Here is a 22,593-nt window from a genome sequence, read left to right on the forward strand (position 1 = left end):
GACGTGATTCTAATATGGGTGAACTAAAATGACGGCAAATTCATGACCGGTTATTGTTTGGTCAGGAGTAAATTTCACCTTTAATCATCCAATGGGAGTGAGAGAGAAGTTGACTACTCTCAAAGTGTACTTTTCTGCAAGTTTTTCTCCACTAAATTTCCATTAGTGTTAAAAGCTTTGCATCGATGATATCCCACTTTGCATGACAATAAACCGCGAAAGTGAATAACGATGTTGAAGAAATGGCAAATAACAAATATGGAAGATCATAGTAAATATGAAATTCGAAATTTTGTCGTTTCCCTAATTAACTCCTGTCAAGTTCACCCCCTTTTTATACAGAAAATTTTCCGCCTTAAGGGATCTTGGAAGCTTCATTTACTGGCTGCTTGATGTCTGGATATGTCAACTGCACCTTGATCGCAAATGTTTATATCCGCCCTCTTGCCCTCGTTAATGCTTGATCTTGGAGACAAAAGGACAAGAAAGAACTAACCTTTACGAAAGTCCGTTTCTTCGAGTCCTCACAAATGACCAAATTCTTCTTCGATGCTGCGTTTTAAAAGACACCTTTAGTAGAACAAGGCTCTAGACCTACGATTGAGCAAATCTTTCACCTTCTCCATGTATAGTTCCATGTAGGAGACCTAAGGATTATAGAGAACCTTATTTCCCTTTCCTGACTGTAAGAACTCACCTTCAGTCTGACCTCAAATGTTGTGCGCATTGTCTGAATTCGATTGAAGATGTCGCCTAGGATTCGTGGAATCACTCCAAATAGCTCTATGTACTGCAATTCGCCCTAAAACGTGGGAAAATTTTCAGGAACAAAATAATTATGCCAGAATTTTGTCGTCAGATATTACCTTCCCAGGTTCTTGTTTTCAAAAATAAAAGTGGAAAATGTAAACTTTGTGCGCATATGCGTCATATATAGTCAGCCTTTAACTCCGTCCAAATAAGGCCAAGTCAGGGTCACCAGAGTCAACGAAGTAAACATCAGCCGATGTGTAATAAGCGCCTTTCTGATTAGTGCATCGGCCAGGGGATGGGCCATTGAATCACCGCCTCCGGTGTCTGGGGCACCCACGTCTGCGCAGCGCACGTTATGCTTCAAAGCCGTGGGCCAGGGGGGGAGCCCCAGTGCTTGGCAAATCCCAACCTGGGATTAAGCTCTAAAGCGCTTTGGTAACTCACTCAGCAAGCCGTAGAGTGGATCGCTGGACGTAACGCAACACTTCAACAGTGCCGCATTTTCGCCGCCGATTCGCCTCATTTGGGAAGTGGTGGTGGCAGAAGGAATTGGGGGATGACGAAATTACCGGGGGGGGGGGGGGGAGATCTTTTACTTTAATGTGTCCACTTCATCTTTTCTATGCCGATTTAATCGAACTAATTAAATCACCAGGAAAGGAAGTAAAATTTGCAATTTCGAGAACTTCTAAAAGTGCAAAAGTATGATCCAAAATGGCTCAGAACATTCCAGATCTTGGATTAGAAATGATGTGGATATAAAAGTTGAGAAACGCTAAATAAGAACCTTAAATCACTGTCGCGGAAATGTAGAGCCGACTCATGCGTTGGAAGGTAAAGGAAAATGAAGGAAATCGCTTATTGTTTGACAAATGCCTTAACTGGGCGTAGTAACAATGACAACCACACCCAACTGTTTGATTGAAATGTTGTCAAGTTTAACCAAGGATGTTCCGTTTTTTTGCTAGTTCCAAGATTCCACATGGAGGAGATGGGGAAGGGGTTTAAGGAAAAAAGAACCAAAGCGTTCTTTCTAAGAAAGGGGTGAACACGTTCAGCGTTAGACACCTGAAAAATGTGATTCAACAGCATCCTCATCACCTCTCGGTAAGGTCATGTACAGGTCGAACCTCTGGCTCTGCAGAGTCGGAACTATAATTTAGGCCAAGAAGATGTCCGTAGCATTATTACCACTTGCCACTTAAAAAGGGAGGAAAAAGAACCACAAATGTGGGGAAATTACTTACCTCCATTGTGTACGTTTTCCCACTGGAGGTTTGACCATACACGAAGATCGTTCCATTATATCCACCGATTACGTAGTCAATAAGGGGTTTGCCGATTGCTTCATAGGCCTCCTCCTGGGTGACACGATCAAGAACGGCGTCATAGGTGTATACCCTTGTCTACACAAAAGATGATTATCGGTTTTCTTGTGTCAGGTGAAGACAAACTTACCCCAATGGAGACGGTGGTGGGAGAGAGGCAGGTGAGACAGATGCCCTTCTGCCCCGATATCTCCTCCAAATTGAGGGGACGAATGCGACATATAACTCGAACATTTTCCGCCATGACGATCTCCTGTATACACGCACACGGACACGCGGACACACTCGGACCCACGTGACCCGATTATCGATTTGTCTGCATATTTTAACGGCGCTTCGCGTGCCCGCTGTTTGCAAGGTCTTCTGTTTACGCATTAATGATGCAATAGTCTGCTGAAAGAAGGGAAGAGATAGCCAACTATTTTTTTATTCTGAAATCTCACCTTCCACTCACATATGCCTCTTTTTTGTCAAAAATAAAAGGAAAAACGTGCTGACGTTGTAAATGTCAGTAGTGCTGTGTTATCGCCGTCTCACCGGAATGGATTTATTGGAAAATCGATGACCCCCGGATGACTCATCACATGCACTGGTCTACTTGTGCGTGGGCGTGCAAACATGCTCGTTTTGGGCTGATTACTGGTTGGTTCTTTTCTTCCCATGTTGTAACCCACCAATGAGAAATTGGTGTATAATTGAGTGGCAAAATTTGAGTGGACATGGAGGGGTTGACCAATGGGAATAGTTGGGGTTTTTCCATGTACATCACGCAGCGCCTCAGGGAACTGAGGCGTCAACGTCTTGGGACGGCGTGCTCTCCCGAGGAATGGGCTCCGTATTTGTCCACTGGAGAGGCAAGTAGTTGAGTAGAATACGATCTAATTTTTCCAAATTGTCAAAAGTCTTAGTTATTGTACATCAGTCTGGCTTGAAAGGCTTGCTCCCACTGTTGTCAAATAGTCGTTCGGATTGCACGAACGTAAGCAACCATTTAATCACGCCTACAGCAGCAAAGGTATTATAGTTATCTGCGACCTAAAAATCGCCTAAACAAGTTTCAACCATTAATATTTACCACATTTTAGGTGGTGCATTTAATTTTGATAAGTACGCATGTCTCGGTAGTCACCTGCAAAAACGGGAGAAAAAAGAAGCACATCGTCTGTTCTGCAGTCTTGAGAGTTTCTCTCTAACTTTTTTTTTCGTAAAGGTGAGTTTAAGCTGTGCTAGCGCGCAAAAAAAAACACTTTAACCGGTGTCTCTATTTGTTCACCTCTCAAATTGTGTCGCCTTCTTCAAGCGGCAGACTTTGACCCGCCTTAGCTTTACAAGGTGTGAGCACAAAGTCTGACAAATCCTTTTTTAAACTAATCCAAATTTGTGGAGATGTGATGACAAGATAAGTCATCAGTGGCAAATGCTACAGGTTAAAAAAGACGGTGGAGGAGGAGGGAGGTGGTGGGTGATGTAGCGCTGTCAGGACTGATTCATCGGTACAACAGTTGATGAACTTGAGTAAAACTTTGCCTCATGTCCACGCCGGTTGTGCCTTTACTTTCCTATTTTTGACCTTAAAACTCCCAATCTTGACCTGCCGCTTTCTATTCTCTTAGTTGTGTAATGAAGCTCTGCTACTGGTCACTCCTCTCTCCCCCTCTGTGGCTCGGCATATGTCGTCTTGCGCGATAGTTCAGTGTGCTACATCAGTAAGAGGGGTAGACGAATAGCACTACCAATTTCGGCTGCTGGGAACACCACCTACAGGTGAGGGGAAGATGGCAACAGAGAGTTTGGAACTGTCTCTCACCTTCGTATCACAGAATGTCGGTTGAACCAGGCAGATATGGTGCTAGACTGTTTAGTTCACAAACTATGCTCTACTCCAGCTCCACAGATGTGAGGTGATGAACCGGCTTCAAGAAGACCGTCGGTTCGGCACAATGAAGAGGTGTGCATTCCGACTGGTTAGAATACGTGAAGAGCAACTGTGCAAAGAACCACCGGTATCACTTGGCAAGTAAATATCGCAAAAATGTCAACTTGTTGTTATTCTTCATTCTCTTGGCATACCTCATGGTAACACACTCCATGCATTTGACATTTGTTTATTGTCTGATTAAGTACCTGATTGATGTGTGATGGGAAATGCAAGCGAATTTTCCGGCATACATCACTATATTCTTAGAGTACTCTCCTTGGTGTCTGTGGATGTGAGGTAGACGACAGACGAAATTGTTCACTTGTTGAAGGCCAAACGACGGCAGCACTTTATTCACTCGATTCAACCGCGTCGCAAAGGTGTTTCAGGGCAACTTTTCTTGGGGGCCAGTCAGTACAAGCTCTGCTCTTTCAAGGCACACACCACCTCACTCATGCAAAGATATGCCGCTTTGTGATGGCAAAGGATTACTGACTCATCCTCAGCCTCACCCCTCCGCCTGAAGGTCATCTTGTCGTCTCAAATGGGTTGGGCATGTGATTGTGGCTAGAGCAAGTTTATTTCCTGTCTCATCCATCGAGCGAAATAAGGAATTTTCTAGTCAACTTCACTTCAGCCACATGACAGCTTATATTGATTGAAACAGCCGTGACCACAATGGGCGTAGGTGGGAGGGTGGCCGGGGTTGACACCTTGGCCACACGTATACGTAGGTAACTCCGGTGGCCCAAAGTTCACAGGACTTTCTAGATATTCCGCCGACGGATGCTGAATGAGTGGGTGGATGCCTGCGCATCAATGGTTATCAGACTTGTCGGTGCGGCTTGGCTCAGGCTGGATAAATAAACCAAGGTGACTTTAGTGCTGTAGATAAGCGCGTTTGATAGCACAACATCAACCCAATTCAGGGTAGCTGTCAAAGCCCCAACTTTTTTCCTTTACTTAAGCAACAAAACTGACAAGCGCAGGGTCACTCTTGAGGATGATGGAAAGGTACTAACCAGAGGATCTAATTACTTAAGAAAAAAAAGAGGAAAAAACCGGATTTGATTCGCGACTTTTTCGGGTGAAATGAGGGGCTTGTCAAGAATGCGGGACAGTCTGTCACTTCCTGTCAAAACCGACTCAAGTAAGATGTCTTAAATGCGTCAACAAGTCAGCATATTTATCAATGATGTTCTGTCAGTAAGAAGGACAAAATTCAGAACCATTTTGATGAATGACAGTAGAGGATTCAACGAGGGTGGTGAGGTTAATGAGCCAATCGAATTAAAGCGGGATGAGCCATCGACTTCTGCTGCCATTGGACAAAAACCGTCGAACCGAGAAATCGATGGTTGAGGCTTTCCTCCCCCCATTTTTTAAAATGAAGCACATTTTTTTGTTGATAGAGGGTTTGGGGTTTCGGTTGGGTGGCAGGTTTAAGGGAAAAGGGGGAATTTGGGAGCCCCACATTTAGTGTGATTTGGTGGAAGTGTCACCACTTCGTGCAGGATATGAAACAAACACGAAGGGCAGAACCTCATTCACCTTTTAAAGCGGCGAATTTAGCCAAAGTGCGTCGATGCCTGCAACCCCCCTCTGTCCCTCCACCTTGCGCACCAAACCGAATAAGAGGATACCGAACACCTTAATGCACCTAGCACCAAGGTCTGGGAGACAAAGTGACAATGCCACTTGCGCCAACGAACTGACCAATTCAAAGGGGCCAGCTCGAAGAGCCATCATGATGTGATTATCCTCTCCCCAGGTACGTCGAATAGACCGTACTGACGGCGAGGCCGCTAAGAAGGGGAGGTTCAACAGAGTAGGCGATGGCATCCCCTAAAAGGAAGCCTGCGAATTCCGAATTGGTAGCTCAAAAATAAGCAATAGTTAGCATTTATTAATATTCCATTTTAATAGACTGTGTGCAATGGAGACGGGGAGCCGAAGGATTCCATGAGAAAACGGAGCAAGGAAGGCAAGTCAATGAGGGTAAATTGGAGGGCCAAAAAAGGAGAGGAAAAAAGTAGAGGAAAAGAAGAAAATGGTGGGATAGGAAAACAAAGGAAGGCATAAAGCTGACAAACTGGAGACGGGGGGAGGAGACGGAGAGAATGAGAGGGACAGGAAAGAGGAAAAAACAAGAGGGGGAGGAGAGAAGGAAGGGAAATGTGGGCAACCTTTCACCCTTCCTTCAATCGACCAATTGATTGTCTGACGGATTGCACAATGCACATCATTGTCCTTTCGCGCTTGAGATGAGCGAGGGAGGGAGACCAAACGACAGATATGTTTCTGTTTGAAAAAATTGGACGGGTGGGGGAAGGGATGGGAAGTAAGGAACTGCTGGTTCGCTGTGTCCCTTGTTAACTTTTTTTAGAGCAAGGAAGCAACTTTAGAAGAGCCAACACTGATGGAGATTCTTGCGCAGCCGATTTCTGGCTCGATAATTACGCAAGGACTCTACCTGGCGATCGTTGAAAGCACCTTTGCGTTTGCTAAAAGGGAGAATGAGGCATTGTGCCGACTTTCTTGTTATTCAAAAGAAGAAATAAATTGTCGGTAATGACGCATTTTCGGGTAGACAATTGCCTGTCCACAGCTATTAACTTGGAACGACAGTGATAATGACGACTAGTAGCGAACGAGGTAGATAAACAAAAAAGGCATGGACAAAGTGCACCACTCTTGAGAAAAGCACTAGACGACGCCGAACAAATACAGACGCATATGTGCACACCGGTAAGATCGTGGTAAATAACACCAGAACTTCATCATTTATCAATGAAGTACAATAAAATGCCGTCTTAAGTGAGGAAATTCTAAAAACTTTAAATAGCTTTAAATTTTGGTAAAACAAGATAACTCACGATCTAATCAACTCGATGGCCTCTTGATTGGACATTCCCAATTCCATCAGCGCAACAGCTACCAGAACAGGAGCTCTGCAAGAAAAAGGAACATGATACAAGAGCCCACTTTTAATTCAGCTTTTAAAACTTCTTTCTTAAAATTGATAGTAAGGAGTAAACCTTCTGAATTACTAGGATTGACCCCCATATTAGGCAATGGAGTAAAGCCACTTAAGGCTGACAAATGGTAGAATGCGAAGAAAGTCCGCCCCCTTCAGCAAATTAGCAGCTAATGTCCGTAAACTAGTGTCAAAGACGCGCCTTGCCAAAATGACAACCTGCCATACTGATGTCTGGCCGCATTTAACCAAATCGACCGGCCCTAAGTCTAAACAAGGACCCTATCATTCAGCAGATTCGAAAAAAAAAACGGCGTCAAGGGGATTGAAATTGAAAAAACTGATCAGTAATCACGAAATGAATTAAGAAGAAAAAGGTTGCAATGTCGCAGTCAAGTTCACAGGAAGTTTGATGAGTTGCAACCTTTTGACCCAAAAATGTTGGTGCAGCATAGAAATGAATAAAACAACGGAAAAACGTATCCACTAAAAGCAATTAAGGGCGTAAAAGGCAAAAGAGATCAGGTTTTTTCCTTGAAAAGAAATACCTTCCATAGCCAGCCAAGCAATGCACAGCCACAGACCCTGGGTGAGAATTATCATTTCCGTTCCCATCACCAGACGGGGTCTTTTTAGGACCGTAGAACCGCAACCGCAAGAGCTCGAACCACTTCTCCAAAATGTCGTCAGGAGGGAAGGATCCGTCTTCAAATTCCCAATGCTAAAACATGACAGCAGTGAGGCAAGAAGAATTCTACACTAAGATCAAGCAATGACGTAGGAATTTACGTGAACTTTAATTCCCACTTTCTCGAATGGCTCGATGGGATATTTGTCCTCACACACTCGGATCACGTCGGAAACTCGCAGCCGAGAACATTCCTTACGAAGAAGTAGCTAATAAGGTGGGAGCAAAAATACCTTGGCGAAGGTTTGAACAGTGTCAGCGGCCGGTGAATCCATAATAATAAAATGCATTCCTTTGAACATCACATCAGTAATTACCGGTTTTAGTAGCTGTCTCGAAACCATATTTGAGGTGACCGCATTCGTTCACATTGGAATAATCTGAAAAATGGTGCCACACTTGGGCCGTTGGAACAAGGCAACCGATTTGAGAGCACCACGATTAAAGTGATGCGGACAAACAAACAGAAGGAGGAATCGCGGAGTAGTACAGCTAATTATCGAATGGATATTCCAAAAATAATTTAATAAAGCAATTTAAAACGCACATAAACTGTAATCTTACTATATGACAATTTTATTGCTTAGGAACAAATTGTCACCTAGTATATTTATGCTAAAAAGCAATTTAAAAGAGCCTATGATTTGCATTTCACATTTTCTGTGCGTAAAATTAAGTTTAGGGCTATAAATGAGTAACTGTGCTTATCACACACTTTAGATGTTTTTATCGTTTAGGGTTTTTGATAATACGGTGCATGTCTAAGAATTCATATTTTCCGAAAGAGACAAAAAACAAATCCTAAAACAATCTTTAAACTTTAAACAGGAGGAAATTTTTTGAATAACGTCCTGTATTCTGCACCACTTTATTTGTCTTCTCTTGATAACTCAGCTCCCTTTGTAGCTTCACAAGTCTTTCTTGGCGTCGAACAGAGGCATAATTCTCAGGCAGAATATGCATTGTCGACATACGGTGGGTCTTAGAGCTACTAATATGGCTCGAAGGATAGGTAAAACGGTAGAACCCCCAAGAAGCCCGCATCCACAACCAGGAAACAAACTAAGGAACGCTCCATTACATCACATCGTTTACGGAAATTAGATGAGGATAATGATATTACCCGTGATGTCCTTTCGACTTTTAAACCACTATTCTGACCTATGTAATTAAAACTAGGAAATATCAACTTTACTTTGATGTAAATTCTAAGGCTGATATTCTAATTTTGGATTGGAACGCAGGTGGCTGGAGCATAAATAGACGCCTTCGGGCAGTAGGATTTCCTGTTTCTTTAAGTAGCAGTACCAGGAAAAAAGCATCCCTTGCCCATGCAAAATAGATACGAATTGATTTGTTTAGGAGTTTGAATGTGCTACTCAGTCAATGTGAAATGAGAAGGATGAATGTGAATGATTGCTATTTTTTACAAGTATTCGTAAATATTTGAAAACAGAACTAGCATATCTTGAACCCGTTCTTAAGCATCTTAATTGAAGAAGACTAACCCACTGTTAGCATTAAAAAGGGTCGAAACACAGCCACAGTGTTCAGACCATCTTACACGGCAGAAATACGAACTACGGAAACCCTTCTGAGCGCACAGTCAAATTGAGAAAATAGCCGTTGCATAATTCCCAGCCTTTCCGCTTAAAGGAGGAGAAAAGAATCCTAATGAGTACCCTTACCACAATAAAATTGAAGACGGATAAGCATTAGAGAACCACAAGTTTCAAAGAGCATATTTTGTGCATTCTTTACCCGTCGAGGTGAAATTCGTTCAAAAACAACATTAGAGAGGCGATATCCAGTTCTCTTTCCATTTGGGAGCCTGTCGCTAAGCCTTTTTGGTGGTCAAATCTGAATAGCTGATGCCTGACCCCTCCCTTTAGCACTGCAGCAACTAAAGGTCGCTGTTTCCTAAACATAGTTGGTGTTGTTGAGCCTCCATCACCTCCCTTGTCTGCGCTAAGAATCTAACAACCAGTCAGCAAAGTAGGGCATTGCCCACCACTGACCCTAGTCTGGGGTGCCCTAGTTCTCACCAAATAGCGGTCTGAAGAACCCACCACGAGGTCAGCGCTCGAGCCTTGGAGGCTGAGGCGCTCTAAAACAAACGCCCTATTACCGTAAAAACCAAAAGAGGGGAAAAATCTCTGATCTATTTTTGATTACCTATTACACGTAGCAATGAACAGTTTACATCTCCGCACTTATTTATCAAACAATCGTCTAGACATCTGTGAATATCACACACCAAAATTGGCGGCCTTTTAAATAAATCGTTACAAACTAAAAAGCGAGTTGGCTATTTACGGATTGTGATACTTTATCAGGGGCTAAGGAGGGGTTCCAACACGTTGCAAGCTTCTCGCGACACAATTAATGACGATTTTTTACAAAAAATTTATGTCTGTATGTTGCACAAATTAAGTCCTTGCAACTAAGGCAGACTTTAAGACGCGTTTTTGTTGACATTATTTTTGGAAAAAGATCGGAAAGGTTAGCATATCGCAAACGGGTTTTAAGCATGCAGCATGAGGTAATGATAGACAGGAGGAGTTGCTGGAGGGCTTTTAAGCCCAATTGGGAGCTCTTTACACTTAAGAGCGGTTTGCAGAGAGAGGAGCGAGGGTTTGAGAAGACTTTAGTGACGGTGAAGAGTAATTCCTGCAGATGATTGAAAAGGTGGAGGCTCAACACAAGTGACTGATCTTGGCAAGTCGCCAGCCTCGAGGTCAACGTAGGGGAGGTAGGTCACGTCTCAACCAGTCACAGATGTTCTCCAAAAGGGTGCTAGCTACAGATGTCCAAGTGGTGGACACGTGAAATGCGCTAGAGTTGAAGAATCGTCCAGTTTCCAAGGCATTGTCTTCCCAATGGCCTTTATCTACTTCAGATCACTCTGCTCAGGAGATGCGATGCTCAGAAATGTAGATTAAACCGAGAGTAACTTCTATCACTGACGGGTGAGCGTTACCTACGGGAATAAGTGATTATTCAGCCGTACGTAGAGCTTTCAATGTATTTTGTACAATAACAATAGATGTCTCTTTTGTAATGGAACGGTTTGGTGCCTCTTCAGGAAGGCAGGTGCCACGCTAACTGATTTCCCATCAGTGCTGACAAGCCTTAGGGGGAAAACAGCCAGTTATATAACCCGGTTTCCTTTTTTAGAAGGAAAAATTCAAGAAAGTTTTAGAAGTGCAACTGATTAACCACGTCTTTTACGGCTTCCTCACTTGGAATAACGTCTCCCCTCATCCTAATCCCGCATTAGCCCAAGTCTCTGTTTATTGCCTCTTTTCTTTAAGTTTGACTACTTAACTAGTAGAAAATGTCATTTTTTTTTACCGAAGATAACCGAGTTGAGAGAGAGAGTGAAATATAAACAGATCGGGTTGAGTACTTATTTACTTCTAAGTAGCATAATATGACGTGGACTTATTTGCCTCAGCCAAATCGGTAGGGCATGTGAGTTCTGGAGCGCTTGTCCCAAGAGGCCTCATCCATCTCATCCAACTCCCTGAACGATGGCCAACTTGATCGGTACTGTGGTTGTACTTGAATAAGAGCGTGAGGCGTGACAGAAGGGGAGGAAAGAAAGAAGGAAAGGATCATTATTTTATTTCTTGATTAAACAATATTAAACTTTTTTATTTTTAGTCACAAGAATAAAAAAGAGTAACTCCGAGAGGAGTTACTTTTGCAACAAAAAAGGCGATTATTTACGCGAATATTGGAAGAGAGGTTTCTTGTGATCACTGTATTGTGGTACATTGTCCTCTGAATATGCTGTGTTTTATTTGAAAAAGGGGAAAAGGAAATTAAGTGCGGATTTTAGAATGAAAGGGCAAAACATGCTACTTAAACAAGTGAAATAAGTAGTATTGAAACGCTTACTTGAAAAGGCAGTTATATTTTGCAGGAAGATAATACACAACGCAAAGAGGCCGAATTTAAATAGGAACATTGGTTTCATTGGCATTTTGAGCACCTAAAGTAGACAGAAGTTTATTATGACTTCTTATATCTTAGCGGGAGAAATGAAGAGGCAGGTGCTCCCCCAATCGGCGGTAAGACACAGAAAATCCCTTATTTTTCAAAATAATCCCACTGAACTTACTTCAGAAATGGTTTGCAAACTAGGCTGGTGCGGTTGGCCGAGTCTTATATACTACTGAGTGGAGCCTACCTGCCAATTGGTGGTTTCGACCAATAGGAAAGCGACTATAAGGTGGTCAGGACAGTCCTGGCATATATTATTAAATAGTACATGTGAGATGCAGCGAAATGTAAAACATTTTTGCTTGAATATCTCTTTTTGAGCTGCACCCAGGCAAAGTGAGCTAGCTAGGTGACTGGAGAGGCCACATCAGTTCTCAGGGTGAAAGAGGAAGAGGAGGAGCAGGAGGAAGAGGAGAAGGGGGAGGAGGAGGAGAAGGAATAGGCAAAAAAATACAAGATGTCATTCCCTAAGCATTTGTCGTTAACTTAGGGCATAAAATTGGAGGTACCGGAGAACGCAGTTTAGGTGGACCCACTTTCCATCACAAAGGAGACAGTCGTTGGCAAATGCCTAGGGCAAACTAGATTTAATTTACGATAATAACCTTAACAAAAGCGCAGAAGCTCTTACGCACACTCCCACAATAACCTTTACTTAGGAGCAGATCGAGTGAAGAAGGTCAGCTTGACCACAGATGGCATATCGAGTATAACAAAGAGCCGTGTAAGCCTGATCATGGTTCATGTGTCCCGTGCAATGGGAGATAATAAAGATTATGCTAAGATGCAACTTAAGGGTTGGAAGCAGAAGGAAGCCGGCAGGATATGGCAGGCGATGAAACATGCCCTAAGGGAGGAACCAAGAAGGCAGCCGTGTAATGCATAATTTTTAGATGAAAAGGATAACGTCCTCATTTTAAAACCCAAAATTAACTTACTTAAGCTGCAAAAAGTAGTTTTACCAATTCCAAGGTCATTTGGAAATCCATTTAGCAATAAGATATACTTGAAGTTGAACACTTTCTTTACAAACTTTATACAGTTTGGCTTTAAGTGAAAGTCCATTGCGGTGTACATTATTGTAATACGATAGTGGTTTATCCCTCGGTATTGGTGAGGCGCCACTTTTGTACTTTGAATTAACCTTCTTGTACCCTGTTGGGCGGGTTGGCCCTGGGAGCATGCCAATAGCTCAAACACCTTTTCTGTGCTAAATGTATATTCTGATCGAGTACTGTGTCTTCTTTCATCTTCAGGGAATTCTCGGGACGCCGCGTTAGTGTGTGCATCCTTGAATTCACAAAGAAAGGGGGATGTGCGGTCATTTTCGCCTGTCTTTACAAAATTAGCCAACTTCCCTAGGTTTTGTTTTGCACGATAGACTGTCGTTCCAACATTTTATTTTGTGGATATTTTGTGTCTCATCCTTTTAAAGACATTCTGTCTCGCTTATGCCAAGTGGCAGCAATTGTGTTTTTAAAAATAATTTTTTATTTAAAAGGTGTTAAGTGAGTATTTAAACCAATAACCCCTTCCTGCAAGATCTTGTTTTAATTTATCAATTCTTAATTTTGGTCACAAGCTGAATGATCTGCTTGCTGTTGATTGGTAGTTTGTAGCTTCTATGGTATGATTAGCATATCGATCTTACTATTGCATTTTAAAGCGTAACGCGGTTGTTTTATTCATTTTATTATCCTGATGTCGCATTAACAAGTAGCGAATTTTGTGATCGCTGCTGCCTCGTTTTACCAATTATCACTATCATGTATTTTGTTGTACTAGAATTAAGTACATACGGGAAATTCAGTAACTCTCAACTCTTGCACCTTTATTGTTAAGGCAATAAATTCCCTGACATCTTTTTTCGCTTGAATGTATACATATTTGGCATAGGTAGGCTCAGGTGTTTGCTCCCATTTTCTCCCCATTAAGACGTCACCAATGTGGCATAGTAGAAACTATTTGAAGTTAAATGGACCTTCAACACGAATATTTTAATGAATTTTAGTGTCATTTTTCTTTATTTTGGCTCAAATTTTGTTATATTGTCTGATACTTCCTAGAACTACTCAGAGTGAGCTGCCTTGAACATTTCGTCAGGGTCATGTAAATCGTGCCTGCAGAAATTCCAGGATTACCAATACTAGTCGCGTATTGGGACTCAAGTGTTGTTTAGAGACTACATATCTATTCTATTTTCAGTCCATCATCTGGATGAGGAAAAGTACCGTCTTCCCATGTCACCTTTGTGCAATTACTTTGCAATTTGGGCATACGCCAATTTCTCAGTTAATCTTAGACTAGCGATGCCATCAAGCAGCAGTTTTCTTAGGCTGCTCAATATGGAGGATTCGATCTTTTGATAAGAGTTTCGTTTCATCTTGCTTACCATGGCACTTGATATAACAATTTGGGCATAACCACAGTTAGAATCTAAGAGCTCTATTGCTAATAGAGTCGCGGCTAATTCTACTTTTATGAAGTTTATTTGATACCGGAAAGTGTTTCATTGACCGTATAGTCCTTCATTCAAGGTTATTTTTCGGTCACTCTTTAAAACCTCTAAAATCCATGACATTTCTTCACTAACAGAGAGGTAGCTGATGGCTCACTTGCGCACACATACTACAAGTTGAATGGTTGAAGACGGTCAAAGACACGGTAACAGTGAACTTATCCTTCGGTCTCTTAATCTACATCGTTACCTCGCACTTATGCAGGTACTATAGAAAAGTAACTTCTCTTGTCGGGAATGCGGTCCACCTAAAAGTATGCTTAGTCGCTGTAGGTTACTGAGTAACTAAGTTCGTAGTCCGGAGATTTTAAAACAGTCTTCTTTGCTAGTTTTACATTTCATATTGTGGCTATCTCTTGCCAGGTCTAGGGATGAATACCAGTTGAAATGATGAAAGATTTGATAAATGCTTGTTTTTTTGTCATAATTCCTTTCGTCAGAAATTTAGCGGCATTGTGCTATTCCACAATTCCTTGAAGGGATGAATATTGGCGTTCAGCTATGCCTCATTGCCTGCCCGTTTTCTAGTAGGAAAGTAGGGACTGCTCTCTGCAAGGACATTATCTGCTTTCATCCGTTATGCCTCTCGTGGATGCGTGATAAGTCCAGAATTTCTATGGTTTTGTGATAAGTTAAATTGCCTTATTCCCGCCTTCAATATCATCTTCCATGCTTCTAGACGCCTCGATTCTACCCCCACTTTTCGCAGTTAGAACTGGTGTTTATGCAACGGAAGATTGACTGAAGAAAGTCACTAAGACCGTTCTTCTATTCTTGGCTTGTTTTATCCCCTGTGAAACGGCTCTCATTTGGGGACCACGGCCTAGCACGCTGTAATGCCTTTTTGTTACGCGCAGCGACTTGTCAAATGTGTACGTTTTTTCCTCCGCACAGATTGCGAAGCTTCGAGAGAAGTGCGTCAATCCAGCGTCGGTGGGATGATCTTTCATTTTTGCATAATTGAACGAGTTTACCTCAATCGCAGAAGTCTTTCATTAAGTCTGCATAGAATTAGAAGGTGCGACATAAAGTCGCTCAGAAATGCTTCAATAGTTGATTATTGGGGTGTCAGAAATACCAGACTTTGGTAGACAGTTTATTCCGATGCAAAGAATTTCCTGTAGAATTTGCAGTAGGTAGATTAACATTTTTTTTTGCGCTCACGTGTACGGGTCAGTTGTGAAAGATGTGCAGATGAATCCTGCACACCCGCATTATCGGCAGGCGGTAGGCAAGAAGCTTGAAAGACTTTGTTCCTTCGCATACGTTGTCGAGGGCGGTGTGTTTGGATAGGTCGGCAACGAAAGTTCTAGGTGCCGCAGGCCTGGGTGAACACACCCACGCCATTGGTTGTGCCCCAACGATTCATCACTCTTCATTCGCGGCATACTTGTGGAACACGCAGCACTTCGTCTCCAGAGGAGTATTCTTCGTGATCACGTGTGCGTTGGGAACTAGAGATGCCCTATACCGTGTTGAAGGTCAGAGAGCAGTTGGAACTGCAAGCTGACTGTGGGGTACAAATACGTAGAACTTGGTGGTGTAGAAGAGGAATGTCTTCTCCCTCAGAAAGGGACAGGACTACTGAATCAAAGTGAAGAGTATCTGTACACTTGTTACTCTGAAATACTAACCTCTCCCTGCCTTTGAGAAGGAATGTACTTTAACTTGGAACATTGCTCCCACCTTTTTGATGTTGCCTTGTGGATGCATAAGGACTATTCCCTAGGATGTCTAATGACCTCTTAATGAGTCTTGTCAACTCTCAAAATTCCTGCCTTTCGAGAGTGAGATATTTAATTTGCTATCACTTTACCTTCACCAAACAGTCCGTCACCAACTCGGGTGGAAATTGCTCAATCCGGTCCGGTAGAGGTAGCGAGAATGAGCGAATGTGTTGGATCTGCTACGGCTTGGAACGCGAAGATGAGTCCTCTCAATGCTGGATTCATCCTTGTCGATGCTGCGGTTCAAGCAAGTGGGTTCATCAGTCCTGCCTTCAGCGGTGGTTGGACGAAAGGCAACGCCTTGATCCTCTCTCGCCTTTGAGTTGCCGAATGTGCGGCTACAATTATGTTGTCGAATACCCTCCAGCAGGTGGATTTGACATTCCTCCCACCTAATCCCTTTTTTCTAGATCCCCTCCTAACCATTCTGACTGTGGTGGATCAGGCTGTCGACGTGTCGTCGACGTATGTCTTCACCGGCGCAGTTATGGGTTGTTTGTACTGGTCCGCGGTAACTTATGGTGCACTGACTGTGATGCAGGTATGTGGACACGAGGCGGGGCTGACGGCGATGGAGAAGATGGATCCGGTTGTACTGCTGTTGGGCTTACCGGCTATTCCGACCTGTTTGGTTGCCATCCACATGGTGGATTGGCAGAGTTGGCTATTAAGGCTTTGGCGCAGTCATGCCTATAAGCTGGCGATGATTCAGTACCTACTTCCAAAGGGTGAGGCCAGATTTAAGAGAACGGTTTCTTTGTAAAATCACTATTCAGTCTACTTTTTTTCACCCTCTTCCTTTTCCCCTCCCCCTTTGTAGACATCTGCCGTTCGCGATTGGAGGAGGCACGTGATTCTGAAAGCGGCTCCACAATTCCACGCATTCTCTGTACTTCCCTTGCACTCCCCAGTTTTGCCGTCTTCTTTGGACGTATCCTCTTTGGCCGTTTTCAGTCGCGACTTGGCCAGGCTATTGCAGTAAGGCCTTATTTCTAATGCCTTATTGGAGGATAGATAAGACTTCAAAAGCTCTTATGCTGTAAGTCTCTACAGATCCACTTAGCTCTTTGTGCCAATTCGGATAGCGAAACCGGAGTTTCTCCTCTCTCTATGTGGTTTTGATCACCTTCTGAGTAATATCTGAAAGAAAAACGAGGTCTAACAATCTGGAAAAAGGTGTGGGAGACCGTTGGTAGCGTTTCAAGTCATTGTGGTGGATTCCAAACCACGTAAGACGGGAATGATGCGAGCAGTCAAGTATAGGTTTGGATGGATGTAATTTGAGTCTCTTTGATTTACGACGCAGTACAGAAGCGTCTTGAAAAAGGAACAGTGAAAATTGTTCCCCCTGGAAATTTTTTTTGAGGAGATTTGACTTTGTTGATGAATTACTTCAATATGCATCGGATTTGCGAAGCAGCATAAAGTTCTTTCAGTAAAGAAACAATTCGTTCACCCCAACATCAAAATAGGACGTTCTTTTGCGTACCTTGTCATAGGCGGTATTGCAGGTCAAGGCGAACAAACACGCCATTGGTTATGCCCCAAGGCTTCATCATCCTCCCTTCACGGGATACTTATAGGGCACGCAAAACTTGGTCCCTCGGAGACTTTTCTCCGTGGCTCTATGTGTGTATATGCGTGGGAGGCTGAGAGATATTCTGTACCTTACTGAAGGTCAGAGGTCAGTTGAAGGTATGACCTGACCACGGGGTACAAATGCGTATACCTCGGAGGTGTGGAGGAGAAGGGTCCTCTGCCTCGGAAAGAGCCAAGACTGGTGAATCGGTTTGAAGAGAGTCCCTACGCTTGTTACTCTACAAAATCTTATCGGGAGATGCATCACATTAGAGATATTTCTCTATTCTCCGCCTTCTACTTAGACATTAGCCAATGACCTGCGAGGTGGATTGGACGGGTGGGCGACAAAGTCTAGATGAAATCGGGAGGGGGGGAAGAGGGGAGGTGGTTGGGGCAACCTTTTTTTCCTCGACTGACTCCTAAATATTTTGCTAAACCTTCTGTTGTGACGCCACTTTGTCATTTGTTTATGTTGATTGTTTCAACATCCAATAATTTGACTCAGGATTAGCACAAAATAGTACTCAAGTAGCATTTAAGTAGGTATTGCCATGGTTGAAGACAAAATAGATATTTGTATTAATTTGTTTTTGATTGGTAAATTTTTACTCAGAACAGGTGTATGATTGGTTGGAGTGAAAGGACCATCGGCCTGGGAAGTCGTAAATCTCTTCGAGTAGTCAATCCTCCTTGTACGTGAATAGGAGATAATGATTTTGACAAGACTGTCACTTCATTCACCGACTTTCTGACATATAGGAGAGGCTTAGTAAACTATCATGCCCTCTAGCTTTATTTAACTGGGTTGCGTGTCTGCGTGGTCACCTCTGTTGGAGGCACGTACCAATGTGACCTTGTGGCTGTCGAGCTATTTAGGGCTTCTTTCTGGCAACTTTGACAGTCATTGTTAGGTCTTATTGGATTTCGTGGTACTTTCTGCGTTCCTTGTAGACAGCTAGACTTAGGGAGAGATCTTCCAGAAGAGGCGATAATCAACGCATGGGAGATATGGAGGATGGTGAGGGAGAGTAACAAAGTTGGAGTCGAGATCTTGTGTTATTTTAGCTTGTGAGAATGGGAATTTTTGCCTCTCTCTCACCGTCTTCTACACACCTTCGAGTCGATTGAACGTAACCGCGCTTGCAAAGTGGCGGATTGTTTCCGGGTACTTAAACAGAACTTCCGTCCACCCGTTGAATGTTCATAGGAATGACTGCAAAGAACCTCCCCCCTACGTAATTGTCACTGGGGAAGTACAATCGGCTTTGAAGGGTAGAAACTATCCAAGGGACTTTTTTTAAGTCGACTGTGCTCCAAGTCTTGTCCACACAAATGTGCTATTAGTGGGTTCGCGATTGACACCTTCCGCTGTTGCCTGTCACCTTAGCTAAAAGCGTTTGACTTGGGCAGGACTGGAATGGTTAGAATTATTTGCACCGGTTCTTACTACTGCGCGTAGTTGTGGTCAAATTGCAAGTCCTAGTTTTACCTGAGTGCCCCTATAATGCCCCTTTTCTCAATCTTTCGTTTTCTAGGGCGGATTGTTCTACTTGGGGTTCACAGGTCTTCTACACATCTATCAACGCGAGATGACATTCCTGCGCAACTGTCGACGACACATTGTTGAGTATGACGGAGAGTAGAGAGTGCGAATCCATTGACTCTCTTGAATAGGACTATTTTTTACTTAAACATTTTTGTGCTACCTCCACCCGGACACCTTTCCTTTTTTGCCTTCTTATACAGGAGAAAAATTACTCTCAACTTTTTACCTTTTACTTAATGAAAATTAAGTAGCTGGTTTGGTTTGATTTGCTTTACCTGCGTTATAGGTGTTTTGCCGGTGTTTGTGTTGTCTCTGCTAGTGTCGGTCTTGTCGTTTCTCGTAGGCGGAGGTCGATGGGTGTTTGGTGTTGTGAATCTAGTCGTCAATGCCCTCAAGGCCTTTCCATGTGGGGCAGCTGGGACATGGTGCGGTGTGTGATTCAAAGCAGCGTCTCGCTCAAGTACGCCAATTGATCGCCCGGTCCTGATCTTGGCGGCCACCTCTGGTGCTGTGGGGATGAGGATCTTTCAGGAAGAGATTAGGAGGTGTGGCATGATAGCTAGTTACGTGTTCGGGATTTGTCTGCTTTGCAAGAGATAAGACCTTCTTTGTGGAGGCCGGAAAGCCATGTTTACACCGTGTTGGTGACACTCGGGAAGGCTACAACCTCGGGGGACCGATGGTATTTCATTAACCGAGTTTGATAAGAGCCACTACTTTTGCAAGTGAAGCAATTGAACAGACGACTTCCAAGTTTCATTTGTTAATTAGTTTATTCGTTCATTTGTTTTCCAAAATTTTCTTCCCAACTCTCTAGCTATCTTTACAAATAACTGTACGGGCCATGGGTCAACGCGGATCAATGATCATCTAGGTCTACCTCTGACTGGTTTGCTATTGGCCAATCAACTTTGTCCACACTTTGGCACCTTTTTAATTGGTCAAACAGCTGCGGTAACATACTTAATTGACAATTAATTTATTTTATTCAAATTTTGCCAGAATACGCCACTTTCGCCAGTTCTTAAATTTTTGCAGTTATCTGCTCATCTCTATTGAGGGGGTGAGTCTTTTTATAACGGAATTTTGCAAGATAAATGACGCCCACTTCTTTCTATAGATTCAATACCCACATAGCCATAGTCACGTCGACAGAAGTCACAGGTGTCAGGAACAAAAAGGTATACTAAATTAAGCTGCACAAAAAATGCGTACTTCAAAATTAGTTATTTTCATTTAGTTGCATTCCAACCTTTGGGGGTAGGCAACTTGACGATGGTAGGACGCATTCCAAAGTATCGATCCGTAGAGTCTGACATTTGGTTTAGTTCAAATGGCATTGCCAAAATTCCCCCTTGGTTATATGGAATTGTGAAAGTCAGGAGAAGGCATAAAAAGGAATGTGTATGAGTGGATTTTGTGACCTTTTTCTTCACCGTAGATAAAAGTTATGACCAATTTTAGGGTATCCTCTATCCTGCATCCTTTGCCATCTAGAAAAGTAATCTCACAGGTTGAACTATTCACCCAGAATCTCCTTTTTTATTCTAATCTGCACGGCAATTGCTCATTAAAATTCAAAATTCTCATAGGTCAGTCAAATTATGTTTTGATTCGATGCCAATAGGTTCAACCCCTATTGAAGTCACCACATTCATCCTCCAATCACTTTCTACCCTACCTGGTCTAGGTCCCAGAAGGACCTGTCACAAATGGAGGTGTCATTGAAGGGTGTCTTTTTGACCACAATCGATGTTACAAACAATGCTTGGTGCCCCGACATCTCATTTGTGCCTGGAGTTCCCCAGCCTGCTTGAACGTTACTGAAATACCTACCAACAAGTAGTATATTCCATCACCGTTTAAAGGACAGTTCAAATCGTCGCGGTGTATTTACAGTTCCTTGAAAGTGCCATGACATTTGAATATTAGTACAACCACTCCAAGGGGTGTAAATAGTTGAAAGTCAGAGAGGGAATTTTCAGTTGGTAAAAAGGTGTGTACTTTACTGAGGACATTCCAGCCTGCTAACCGGATGTTCCCTTAACGTCCCAAAGGCCATTGACAAGAGGCATGAGCCCCTCCTCCACTCGGTCATGAGGTTACCTAGAGCGAATTAATTTTCCTCTAACTGGTTGTGTTAAATAGGTAAAACTGACTTTGTAAAGGAGACCATCCTCAGAGAGGAATTTGTTCTCCCAGCCGAGGCACTATTTGATTAGTTACATAAAACCTAAATGGATTATTTTTCTCAGAGAAATTGTCGTTCCTAATCACAAGACTTAGAGGAACCAGCAAACAGAGGTAGGTAAACAACGTGCGTCACATATTTGTGACGCGCGAAGGAAATGCTTCCAAACAAATGGAAATGTAATGAAATTCAGTCACGTCGCTATTTTGCGCTTCCAATGTCCTCGCCTAGCCTTTTTAATGATCGGTACAGAGGTTTTCGTGGGTATGCACGCAATTAGTGACAACTGCCACGGTGGCAAGAGGAGAAGAGGGAGGGCGAGGGGAGGTGGCCCTATTTTTTGTCTAAATCGACCATACCACAGGGCAATTAGAATCGAGGTAACTCCACCTGGTGGACTTTAAGAACCAGGGTAGATGAGAACAGCACTACAGCGGTTGTATCTCGTTGGCAAGGGCATTGTAAATCCAGGGGATTTCTTCCATAGCAATCGAGTTACTTTACTGACAAAGGCATTCACCATCTCCTCATCTACAGGCGGAGGTGAGCTTACCTCTGTGATGTGATGGCTAAGAAAGAGAGAGTAATGTACTTTTATGACTTGTCACGACGTCAGTGAAGTTCCGAAATTAGTTATCCCATGAAATAAATGTCGAATTTCCGGACCTTTTATGCATTTCCCTTTCCGATTTGGTCAGAAGTACTTTAATACGGAGGGCTCCACACCTCCTCCATTATTTCCTGTCCCTTTCGCTAAAGATATTGCATCATTTTCCGCTCCAAATAGCACTGTTGATAGCACTTGCTCAGTAGTAAAGCCGGCTTTTAAGGCTTCAGGAAACTGTTTCACACTTACCTTCTGATGCCTTTTTTCAAATGTGTTTTCCCTCCCCACTTGAAAGTAATGGAGAGAAATAATGGACCATGGTAGATTCCACCGGGATATCTTGAAGCAAAAATTGTAAAAAAGTTGGACATTTCCTTCCTGTTAACCTTCAGACTCGTTTGTATACCTCCAATTTGGAGCGAGAGACAACGGTAAGGAGAAAGGGGGGAGAGTTGAAGTCGAAAATTATTCCACAAATTCCCACCCTCCGAATGACCTGATGTGCTGCCATCCATGGTCCAGAGCGTCTCCATAGCCCGCCTTAAAGGACTGCCGGCATGCTCCATTCATACAATCAGTCCGGATGGGTGCGTCTGCGATTAGCACCACGCATTTGCCTGGAGAGAAATGGGTCAGTATCGATACGGTAAGTCGAGAGCACCTCATGAAAGGGGTTCCAGCCTGTCCACTTTAAAGTGTGGGGTGCAGGAGACTCTCATCAGGTCCGAGGAATCCTGAGTGTTCAAGTCAA

General features: G+C 43.1%; 3 protein-coding genes across 3 annotated transcripts; 1 reads left to right on the forward strand and 2 right to left on the reverse strand. All coding sequences in view use genetic code 11, as the record gives it.

Annotated features, from left to right (window-relative positions):
- Positions 1 to 453: 453 nt before the first annotated feature.
- Positions 454 to 2,325, reverse strand: EGR_04455 (Kinesin heavy chain; the record flags this gene model as incomplete). The annotated part of the gene is made up of 6 exons (XM_024493704.1): positions 454 to 465; positions 497 to 552; positions 599 to 647; positions 698 to 802; positions 2,001 to 2,159; positions 2,212 to 2,325. The coding sequence occupies 6 exons, from the start codon at positions 2,323 to 2,325 to the stop codon at positions 454 to 456; spliced, it is 495 nt and encodes a 164-aa protein (XP_024351818.1).
- A 2,307-nt stretch (positions 2,326 to 4,632) lies between these two features.
- Positions 4,633 to 8,008, reverse strand: EGR_04456 (Protein tyrosine phosphatase type IVA 3; the record flags this gene model as incomplete). The annotated part of the gene is made up of 6 exons (XM_024493705.1): positions 4,633 to 4,808; positions 6,415 to 6,503; positions 6,876 to 6,950; positions 7,525 to 7,697; positions 7,766 to 7,873; positions 7,898 to 8,008. The coding sequence occupies 6 exons, from the start codon at positions 8,006 to 8,008 to the stop codon at positions 4,633 to 4,635; spliced, it is 732 nt and encodes a 243-aa protein (XP_024351819.1).
- A 4,400-nt stretch (positions 8,009 to 12,408) lies between these two features.
- Positions 12,409 to 20,861, forward strand: EGR_04457 (E3 ubiquitin-protein ligase 5-Mar; the record flags this gene model as incomplete). The annotated part of the gene is given in 8 exon segments (XM_024493706.1): positions 12,409 to 12,547; positions 12,566 to 12,624; positions 16,020 to 16,287; positions 16,328 to 16,645; positions 16,738 to 16,895; positions 19,034 to 19,137; positions 19,331 to 19,504; positions 20,735 to 20,861. The coding sequence occupies 8 exon segments, from the start codon at positions 12,409 to 12,411 to the stop codon at positions 20,859 to 20,861; spliced, it is 1,347 nt and encodes a 448-aa protein (XP_024351820.1).
- Between the last annotated feature and the right edge of the window lie 1,732 nt (positions 20,862 to 22,593).

The sequence above is a fragment of the Echinococcus granulosus genome (genome assembly GCF_000524195.1).
Source record: "Echinococcus granulosus chromosome Unknown EG_S00028, whole genome shotgun sequence".
Classification (NCBI taxonomy): Eukaryota; Metazoa; Platyhelminthes; class Cestoda; order Cyclophyllidea; family Taeniidae; genus Echinococcus; species Echinococcus granulosus.